The 11,234-nt window shown below is 45.6% G+C and overlaps 1 protein-coding gene across 2 annotated transcripts in view; it reads right to left on the bottom strand.

Moving 5' to 3' along the window:
• LOC144952864 (ganglioside-induced differentiation-associated protein 1-like) overlaps nt 1–6,540 on the bottom strand; it is a 24,227-nt gene extending 17,687 nt beyond the window's left edge. For both annotated transcript variants that reach the window (XM_078883334.1, XM_078883335.1), the window contains exons 1-2: nt 6,371–6,540; nt 954–1,146 (exon numbers count right to left, since the gene is read on the bottom strand). In XM_078883334.1, coding sequence (XP_078739460.1) covers nt 954–1,146; nt 6,371–6,508 — 331 coding nt within the window. In that variant the 5' untranslated portion in view covers nt 6,509–6,540. The remainder of the gene's footprint in view (nt 1–953; nt 1,147–6,370) is intronic.
• Nucleotides 6,541–11,234: the final 4,694 nt, after the last annotated feature.

Genomic DNA, 11,234 nt, shown 5'->3' with positions numbered 1-11,234 from the left:
GTGGCTGGGTGAGTGAGTTAATGGGTGGCTGGGGTGAAGAGATGAGTGAGTGGGTGAGTGAGAGGATGGTGAGTGGGTGGGTGGGTGAGTGGGTGGGTGGGTGAGTGGGTGAGTGAGTGAGTGGGTGAGTGAGAGGTTGGGTGAGTGGGTGGGTGGGTTGATGGGTGGGTGGGTGGGTGATTGGGTGGGTGAGTGGTTGAGTGAGTGGGTGAGTGGGTGGGTGAGTGGGTGAGTTAGTGAGTGGGTGAGTTAGTGAGTGAGTGGGTGAGTGGGTGAGTGGATGAGTTAGTGGGTGAGAGAGTGGGTGAGTGGGTGGTTGAGTGAGTGGATTAATTAGTGGGTGGGTGAGTGGGTGAGGGAGTGAGTGGGTGGGTGAGTGGGTGGGTGGCTGAGTGAGTGAGTCGGTGAGTGAGTGAGTGAGCGAGTGAGTGGCTGAGTGAGTGGGTGAGCGAGTGAGTGAGTGAGCGAGTGAGTGAGCGAGTGAGTGGGTGGGTGAGCAAGTGGGTGAGCGAGTGAGTGAGCGAGTGAGCGAGTGGTTGAATGAGCAAGTGGGTGAGCAAGTGAGCGAGCGAGTGAGCGAGTGGGCGAGCGAGTGAGCGAACGAGCGAGTGAGCGAGTGGCTGAGTGAGCAAGTGGGTGAGCGAGTGGTTGAGCGAGTGAGTGAGTGAGTGGCTGAGTGAGCGAGCGAAGTGAGCGGGTGAGTGAGTGAGTGGGTGAGTGGGTGGGTGAGCAAGTGGGTGAGCGAGTGAGTGAGTGGATGAGTTAGTGGGTGAGTGGGTGGGTGAGTGGGTGGGTGAGTGGATGAGTGAGTGGGTGAGTGGGTGGGTGAGTGGGTGGGTGGGTGAGTGGCTGGGTGAGTGGCTGGGTGAGTGGGTGGATGAGTTAGTGGGTGAGCGGGCGGGCGAGCGAGCGAGCGAGCGAGTGAGTGAGTTGGTGGTTGCCGCGCCTCTCACCGCCCGTGAACGTCGCCTCCAGGTAAGTGACGATCGCGTCCGCCTGGCACACGACCACGTGCCCGTGCACGAGCACGGGCACCTCCCCCGCCGGGTTGAGCCGCATGAACCACGGCTCATTGTGCTCGTTGAGCGGCAGGCAGACCTCACGCTCCTCACACGGAAGCCCCTTCTCACAGATCACCAGACGCACCTGGGGGGGAGGGGGCGGGGGGGGGTGGGGGGTCACACCGGGGGGGGGGGCGGGGGGGTCAAGCGACGCTGCTGCCAGAGGTCGCAAACGGGTTTTCATTCAGGTTCTTTCGGTAAAGTCGCCACGTAGAAGGGAAATAATGAAATAATAAAAATAAAGCTTAATAAAATTATACAAATAAAACATAATAAAATAATAAAAATAAAACATAATAAAATAATTAAAAAAAACATAATAAAATAATAAAAATAAAACTTAATAAAATTATACAAATAAAACATAATAAAATAATAAAAATAAAACATAATAAAATAATAAAAATAAAACATAATAAAATAATAAAAATAAAACATAATAAAATTATACAAATAAAACATAATAAAATAATAAAAATAAAACTTAATAAAATTATACAAATAAAACATAATAAAATAATACAAATAAAACACAATAAAATTATACAAATAAAACATAATAAAATAATAAAAATAAAACTTAATAAAATAATAAAAATAAAACTTAATAAAATAATAAAAATAAAACATAATAAAATTATACAAATAAAACATAATAAAATAATAAAAATAAAACTTAATAAAATTATACAAATAAAACACAATAAAATAATACAAATAAAACATAATAAAATAATAAAAATAAAACTTAATAAAATTATACAAATAAAACACAATAAAATAATACAAATAAAACATAATAAAATAATAAAAATAAAACTTAATAAAATTATACAAATAAAACATAATAAAATAATACAAATAAAACATAATAAAATAATAAAAATAAAACTTAATAAAATTATACAAATAAAACACAATAAAATTATACAAATAAAACATAATAAAATAATAAAAATAAAACTTAATAAAATAATACAAATAAAACATAATAAAATAATAAAAATAAAACATAATAAAATAATACAAATAAAACATAATAAAATAATAAAAATAAAACATAATAAAATAATACAAATAAAACATAATAAAATAATCTTTTTGGTTCTTTCGGTAAAGTCGTCACGTAGAAGGGAAATAATGAAATAATAAAAATAAAACTTAATAAAATAATACAAATAAAACATAATAAAATAATAAAAATAAAACTTAATAAAATTATACAAATAAAACATAATAAAATAATACAAATAAAACATAATAAAATTATACAAATAAAACATAATAAAATAATCTTTTTGGTTCTTTCGGTAAAGTTGCCACTTAGAAGGGAAATAATGAAATAATAAAAATGAAACTTTATAAAATTATACAAATAAAACATAATGAAACAATAAAAATAAAACATAATAAAATAATCTTTTTGGTTCTTTCGGTAAAGTCGTCACGTAGAAGGGAAATAATGAAATAATAAAAATAAAACATAATAAAATAATAAAAATAAAACTTAATAAAATAATACAAATAAAACATAATAAAATAATACAAATAAAACATAATAAAATAATACAAATAAAACATAATAAAATAACAAAAATAAAACATAATAAAATAATACAAATAAAACATAATAAAATAATCTTTTTGGTTCTTTCGGTAAAGTCGTCACGTAGAAGGGAAATAATGAAATAATAAAAATAAAACTTAATAAAATAATAGAAATAAAACATAATAAAATAATAAAAATAAAACTTAATAAAATTATACAAATAAAACATAATAAAATAATACAAATAAAACATAATAAAATTATACAAATAAAACATAATAAAATAATCTTTTTGGTTCTTTCGGTAAAGTTGCCACTTAGAAGGGAAATAATGAAATAATAAAAATGAAACTTTATAAAATTATACAAATAAAACATAATGAAACAATAAAAATAAAACATAATAAAATAATCTTTTTGGTTCTTTCGGTAAAGTCGTCACGTAGAAGGGAAATAATGAAATAATAAAAATAAAACATAATAAAATAATAAAAATAAAACTTAATAAAATAATACAAATAAAACATAATAAAATAATACAAATAAAACATAATAAAATAATACAAATAAAACATAATAAAATAACAAAAATAAAACATAATAAAATAATTCTCACGACGTTTCGGCCACAACGCAAGCAGCCGTCCTCAGGTGAAGAACAGGCCTGTCGGAAAGACAGCGTCCGAATGAAACACCACCAGGCTTATTCACCGCCAGGCTTGGCAGCGCGTATTTAAGCTGCTGGGTTAGAGGGGGAAGAGCGCCTTGACAAAATGAATTTGCATATCAAGAGGAATTTAGCATATTTATGGGAAACGTAGATATGGGATTAGTACTACTTGTGGAATGCGTAGGAGGTGGGCGGGGGGTTTCAAAGTCATATGATGCCCGTGCGTTGTGCAGGATTAGCAGCAGCAAAGGGAGGGGATGGGGGTAGCATTAACAAAGGGAAGGAGTGTTAATAGTATGTAGCTGGGTTTTGATTCCTTACCCGTACCCTACCCGTACCCGGCCGGGTAGGGTACGGGTATCGGGTACCCCATTGCGACCTCCTCTGGGATGAAGCCACGTTGCAGGCATGGCGGGTGGGTTCATTCTAGGAACTTGAATCGTGAGAAGAGACAAGACGTTGGGAAATGAGTGACACACGGCGACTCACCAGTGACTCACGGCCTACCCGTACCCGTACCCGGCCGCACCAGGGTCCCAAACGGGCACCCGTACCTGTACCCGGCTGTACCCGTACCCTACCCGTACCCGGCCGGGTAGGGTACAGGTATCGGGTACCCGATTGCGACCTCTGGGATGAAGCCACGTTGCAGGCGCGGGTGGGTTCATTCTAGGAACTTGAATTGTGAGAAGAGACAAGACGTTGGGAAATGAGTGACAATCACGGTGACTCACCATGTGACTCACGGCCTACCCGTACCCGGCCGCACCAGGGTCCCAAACGGGCACCCGTACCTGTACCCGGCTGTACCCGTACCCTACCCGTACCCGGCCAGGTACGGGTAGGGTACGGGTATCGGGTACCTGATTGCGACCTCTGGGATGAAGCCACGTTGCAGGCGCGGGTGGGTTGATTCTAGACACTTGAATCGTGAGAAGAGACAAGACGTTGGGAAATGAGTGACAATCACGGTGACTCACCATGTGACTCACAGCCTACCCGTACCCGGCCGTACCCGTACCTTACCCGGCCGGGTACGGGTAGGGTACGGGTACCTGATTGTGACCTCTGGGATGAAGCCATGTTGCAGGCGCGGGTGGGTTCATTCTAGGAACTTGAATTGTGAGAAGAGACAAGACGTTGGGAAATGAGTGACACACGGTGACTCAACAGTGACTCACGGCCTACCCGTACCCGGCCGTACCCTACCCGTACCCGGCCGGGTATCGGGTAGGGTACGGGTATCGGGTACCCGATTGCGACCTCTGGGATGAAGCAACGTTGCAGGCGCGGGTGGGTTCATTCTAGGAACTTGAATTGTGAGAAGACACAAGACGTTGGGAAATGAGTGACAATCACGGTGACTCAACAGTGACTCACGGCCTACCCGTACCCGTACCCGGCCGCACCAGGGTCGCAAACGGGTACCCGTACCCGGCCAAGTAAAAAATAAGTAATAAAAATATATTATTATATTATTTTATTATGTTTTATTTTTATTATTTTATTACTTCCCTTCTACGTGACTTTACCGAAAGAACCAAGAAGATGAATCCCTGCAGTCACGCAATAAGCTTTAAATCGAAAAATAAAAATATAATTTAAATTATAATTGACACCATTGGTACCTCATTTGCCAGTAAAAAAAATATGATAATTGGGTTGTTTTTTTACCCTTTAATCTGTCAACAAAACTGACACATTTTTTGTGCGCCTATTAGCGTCATCTGGTCCAACACCATGTGAGACTAGGCTCTAAGGAAAGCTGTCTCGGGTGTGGACCAATCATCTTCAAGGACAGTGCATATCATTATCATCATCAGAGTTGTTTCTTTTAGTTTGCATTTTGACTGCTTGTGTTGTGGTTATTGCAAACATGATGCCTTGTATAAAGGTGTCAGTTTTTGTACCAGTTGAAAGGGTAAAAACCTATTACTATATTTCGCATTTTGACTGCTTGTGTTGTGGTTATTGCAAACATGATGCCTTGTATAAAGGTGTCCGTTTTTGTACCAGTTGAAAGGGTAAAAACCTATCACTATATTTTGCATTTTGACTGCTTGTGTTGTGGTTATTGCAAACATGATGCCTTGTATAAAGGTGTCCGTTTTTGTACCAGTTGAAAGGGTAAAAACCTATTACTATATTTTGCATTTTCACTGCTTGTGTTGTGGTTATTGCAAACATGATGCCTTGTATAAAGGTGTCAGTTTTTGTACCAGTTGAAAGGGTAAAAACCTATTACTATATTTTGCCACTGGTAAAGGAGATGTCTCATAGTGTAAATGCTTTACCCCGAGCTCTCATACTCTGATGGTGCGTTGTCTTTGAGTTGTGCGCCTTTTGGCGTCATCTGGTCCAACACCATGTGAGACTAGGTAGGCTCTAAGGAAAGCTGTCTCGGGTGTGGACCAATCAACTTCAAGGACAGTGCACATACATTATCAGAATTGTGTTTTTTGTTTGCATTACGACTGCAGGTATTGTGGTCAATGCAAACATGACTCCTTGTAAAAAGGTGTCAGTTTTGTTGCCAGATAGAAGGGTAAATAAACAATTATCATATTTTTTACTGACAAATGAGGTTCCAATGGTGTAAATGCGTAACCCAGAGCTCTCATACTCTGATGGTGCGTTGTCTTTGAGTTGTGCGCCTTTTGGCGTCATCTGGTCCAACACCAAGTGAGACTAGGCTCTAAGGAAAGCTGTCTCGGGTGTGGACCAATCAACTTCAAGGACAGTGCATACATTATCAGAGTTATGTTTTTTTCCATTATGACTGCAGGTATTGTGGTCAATGCAAACATGACTCCTCGTTAAAAAGGTGTCAGTTTTGTTGCCAGATTAAGGGGTAAAAAAAAACATCAGCAGGTGAAAATCGCCCACATCACCCCCATTGACCAGAGTGGTGAAGTATGGTCAATACCACTCATCCCACCCATCATTTCCCAGACTCATCCAGCAGTGGATTAACGCGTTACGGACTTGCATTGTTGGGCAGTACTCCTATGGTCCCCCGGCATGCACCATTCCCCATTGACCAGAGTGGTGAAGTATGGTCAATATCACTCGTCCCACCCATCCCATCACCTTTTGCGAGGCGAACGATTGGCTCCAGTGATAGAGGATCAGGCCTCCCACCTCCTCCTCGTCCACCTTCACCTCGTCGTCCACCTCCTCGTCCACCATCTCATCGTCCACCACCTTCACCACCTCCTCCTCCATCATCGCGATCGCAGCGTCGTGATGCAGGGAGACGTGGGGGGAGGGGTGGTGGTTGGGGGCGTGGTTTGGGTGGTTGGTGGGCGTGGTTTGGGTGGTTGGTGGGTGTGGTTTGGGTGGTTGGTGGGCGTGGTTTGGGTGGTTGGTGGGTGTGGTTTGGGTGGTTGGTGGGCGTGGTTTGGGTGGTTGGGGGAGGGGATTGGGTGGTTGGTGGGCGTGGTTTGGGTGGTTAGGGGCGTGGTTTGGGTTGTGGGCGTGGTTTGGGTGGTTGGGGGAGGGGTGGTGGTTGTGGGCGTGGTTTGGGTGGTTGGTGGGCGTGGTTTGGGTGGTTGGTGGGCGTGGTTTGGGTGGTTGGGGGAGGGGTTTGGGTGGTTGGGGGAGGGGTTTGTGTGGTTGGGGGAGGGGTTTGGGTGGTTGGTGGGCGTGGTTTGGGTGGTTGGTGGGCGTGGTTTGGGTGGTTGGTGGGCGTGGTTTAGGTGGTTGGTGGGCGTGGTTTGGGTGGTTGGTGGGCGTGGTTTGGGTGGTTGTGGGCGTGGTTTGGGTGGTTGGGGGAGGGGTTTGGGTTGGATTGAGGATGGGTTGTAGATTTGAAGCTTTCGTGACTGCAAGGATTCATATTTTTAGGGTTTTTTCGGTAAAGTCACGTAGGTAAAAAAAATAAAATTAATAAAAGTAAAATAAAAATAAAATAAAAATCACGACGTTTCGGAGGCAACACATTTCATTTTCATTTTTATTAATTTTACATTTTTTTTGGGTGGGTGGGGGAGGGGTTTGGGTTGGGGGAGGGGCTTGTGGGGTCGGTGGTGGGGGGGGGCGACCAGGGTGGGTGGGGGGGGTGAGGGGGGAGGGGGCGGCGGCTCTGTGAAATTTAAATATGGTGACGTCAGCGAGGGGGGTGTGGAGCGCGGGGGGCGAATGAAAATACGATGACGTCAGCGAGGGGGCGGAGGCTCTGTGAAATTTAAATGTGATGACGTCATCAGGAGGGGTAAATACGATGTCGTCACGGAGGGGGCGGAGGCTCTGTAAAATTTAAATGTGATGACGTCATCAGGAGGGGTAAATACGATGACGTCACGAAGGGGGCGGAGGCTCGGTGAAATTTAAATGTGATGACGTCATCCGGAGGGGTAAATACGATGACGTCACGGAGGGGGCGGAGGCTCGGTGAAATTTAAATGTGATGACGTCATCCGGAGGGGTAAATACGATGACGTCACGGAGGGGGCGGAGGCTCTGTGAAATTTAAATATGGTGACGTCACCAGGGGGCGTGGACAGGAAAATACATAATGGTGACGTCACCGAGGGCGGAGGGGACGAGGGTTTGAAATCAAATACGATGACGTAGCTTCGGGGGCTGGATGACGTCACTGCGTTCGGGTGTCTGGGAAATAAATAGGATGACGTCATCGAGAGGGCGTGGACCGGGAAAAAAATACGATGACGTCACGACGGGGTGGGGCTTGTGGAATAATAATTTATCTGGGTCTCTATGGGTCTCTGTGTATCTCTATGGGTCTCTATGGGTCTCTGTGTATCTCTATGGGTCTCTATGGGTCTCTGTGTATCTCTATGGGTCTCTATGGGTCTCTGTGTATCTCTATGGGTCTCTATGGGTCTCTGTGTATCTCTATGGGTCTCTATGGGTCTCTGTGTATCTCTATGGGTCTCTATGGGTCTCTGTGTATCTCTATGGGTCTCTATGGGTCTCTGTGTATCTCTATGGGTCTCTATGGGTCTCTGTGTATCTCTATGGGTCTCTATGGGGATCTGTGTATCTCTATGGGTCTCTATGTGTCTCTATGGGTCTCTGTGTATCTCTATGGGTCTCTATGGGTCTCTGTGTATCTCTATGGGTCTCTATGGGTCTCTGTGTATCTCTATGGGTCTCTATGGGTCTCTATGGGTCTCTGTGTATCTCTATGGGTCTCTATGGGTCTCTGTGTATCTCTATGGGTCTCTATGGGTCTCTGTGTATCTCTATGGGTCTCTATGTGTCTCTATGGGTCTCTGTGTATCTCTATGGGTCTCTATGGGTCTCTGTGTATCTCTATTGGTCTCTATGGGTCTCTGTGTATCTCTATGGGTCTCTATGGGTCTCTGTGTATCTCTATGGGTCTCTATGGGTCTCTGTGTATCTCTATGGGTCTCTATGGGTCTCTATGGGTCTCTATGGGTCTCTGTGTATCCCTATGGGTCTCTATGGGTCTCTGTGTATCTCTATGGGTCTCTGTGTATCTCTATGGGTCTCTGTGTATCTCTATGGGTCTCTATGTATCTCTATGGGTCTCTGTGTATCCCTATGGGTCTCTATGGGTCTCTGTGTATCTCTATGGGTCTCTGTGTATCTCTATGGGTCTCTGTGTATCCCTATGGGTCTCTATGTATCTCTATGGGTCTCTATGTATCTCGATGGGTCTCTATGTATCTCTATGGGTCTCTATGGGTCTCTATGTATCTCTATGGGTCTCTATGGGTCTCTATGGGTCTCTATGTATCTCTATGTATCTCTATGGGTCTCTATGTATCTGTATGTATCTCTATGTATCTCTATGGGTCTCTATGGGTCTCTATGTATCTCGATGTATCTCTATGGGTCTCTATGGGTCTCTATGTGTCTCTGTGTATCTCTATGGGTCTCTATGGGTCTCTATGTATCTCTGTGTATCTCTATGTGTTTGCAAGTGATTCGTTTACCCTCGCTATACTTTACCACTGCTGTCGTGTCTGTGTGCATTGTGCTTGCTGTTGTCAAGATGTGTCCCCAGTAGGTGGGTGGGGTGAGTGTGTGGGTGAGTAGGTGAGTGAGTGAGTGGGTGAGTAGGTCGGTGAGTGAGTGGGTGAGTCAGTGGGTGGGTGAGTCAGTGGGTGGGTGGGTGAGTAGGTGGGTGAGTAGGTGAGTGAGTGGGTGGGTGAGTAGGTGGGTGGGTGAGTAGGTGGGTGGGTGAGTGTGTGGGTGAGTAGTAGAGTGTGTGGGTGAGTAGGTAGGTGAGTGAGTGGGTGAGTCAGTGGGTGGGTGGGTGAGTAGGTGGGTGAGTAGGTGAGTGAGTGGGTGAGTGAGTGGGTGTGTGTGTGAGTGGGTGGGTGGGTGAGTAGGTGAGTGGGTGAGGAAGTGTGTGTGTGAGTAGGTGAGTGAGTGGGTGTGTGAGTAGGTGAGTGTGTGGGTGAGTGAGTAGGTGAGTGAGTGGGTGAGTAGGTAGGTGAGTGAGTGGGTGAGTCAGTGGGTGGGTGGGTGAGTAGGTGGGTGAGTAGGTGAGTGAGTGGGTGAGTGAGTGGGTGTGTGTGTGTGAGTGGGTGGGTGAGTAGGTGAGTGGGTGAGGAAGTGTGTGTGTGAGTAGGTGAGTGAGTAGGTGTGTGAGTAGGTGAGTGAGTGGATTGGTGTGTGTGTGAGTACGTGAGTGGGTGAGTGGGTGGGTGAGTAGGTGAGTGAGTGAGTGTGTGAGTAGGTGAGTGAGTGGGTGAGTGAGTGTGTGTGTGTGAGTGGGTGGGTGAGTAGGTGAGTGGGTGGGTGAGTGGGTGAGGAAGTGTGTGTGTGAGTAGGTGAGTGAGTGGATTGGTGTGTGTGTGAGTAGGTGAGTGGGTGAGTGAGTGGGTGAGTGGGTGGGTGAGTGGGTGAGTGGATGAGTGAGTGGGTGGGTGAGGTGGGTGAGTAGGTGGGTGAGTGGGTGAGTGTGTAGGTGGGTGAGTAGGTGAGTGAGTGGGTGGGTTTGTGTGAGAATGGGTGGGTGGGTGAGTAGGTGAGTGGGTGGGTGAGTAGGTGGGTGAGTAGGTGAGTGAGTGGGTGGGTGAGTGAGTGGGTGAGTGAGTGGGTGGGTGAGTAGGTGAGTGAGTAGGTGAGTGGGTGGGTGAGTGGGTGGGTGGGTGAGTGGGTGAGTGAGTGAGTGGGTGAGTAGGTGGGTGAGTGGGTGGGTGAGTGGGTGAGTGAGTGAGTAGGTGAGTGGGTGGGTGAGTCAGTGGGTGAGTAGGTGAGTGGGTGGGTGAGTCAGTGGGTGGGTGAGTGAGTAGGTGAGTGGGTGGGTGAGTCAGTGGGTGAGTAGGTGAGTGAGTGGGTGAGTAGGTGAGTGGGTGGGTGAGTAGGTCGGTGAGTGCGTGGGTGAGTCAGTGGGTGGGTGGGTGAGTAGGTGGGTGGATGAGTAGGTGAGTGGGTGAGTGATTGAGTGAGTGGGTGAGTGAGTCAGTGGGTAGGTGGGTGAATTGGTGGGTGAGTAGGTGAGTGGGTGAGTGAGTGGGTGAGTGGGTGAGTGAGTGGGTGAGTAGGTCGGTGAGTGAGTGGGTGAGTCAGTGGGTGGGTGGGTGAGTAGGTGGGTAAGTAGGTGAGTGGGTGGGTGAGTAGCTGAGTGAGTGGGTGAGTGAGTAGGTGAGTGAGTGAGTGGGTGAGTGAGTGGGTGAGTGAGTAGGTGAGTGAGTGAGTGGGTGAGTGGGTGAGTGAGTGGGTGGGTGAGTAGGTGAGTGAGTGGATGAGTGAGTGAGTGGATGAGTTAGTTGGTGGGTGAATGGGTGGGTGAGTGGGTGGGTGGGTGAGTGGGTGGGTGGCTGGGGTGAAGAGATGAGTGAGTGGGTGAGTCAGTGGGTGGGTGTGTAGGTGAGTAGGTGAGTGAGTAGGTGGGTGAGTGGGTGAGTGAGTGGGTGAGTGAGTGGGTGAGTGAGTGGGTGAGTGAGTGGATTACTAGGTGAGTGAGTGGGTGAGTGTGTGAGTGAGTGGGTGAGTGAGTGGGTGAGTGAGTGGG

Source organism: Lampetra fluviatilis, chromosome 70 (genome assembly GCF_964198595.1).
Source record: "Lampetra fluviatilis chromosome 70, kcLamFluv1.1, whole genome shotgun sequence".
NCBI classification, from domain to species: domain Eukaryota; kingdom Metazoa; phylum Chordata; class Hyperoartia; order Petromyzontiformes; family Petromyzontidae; genus Lampetra; species Lampetra fluviatilis.
Note: the sequence above shows the minus strand (reverse complement) of the source record. Positions and strands in the feature narration are given on the sequence as shown.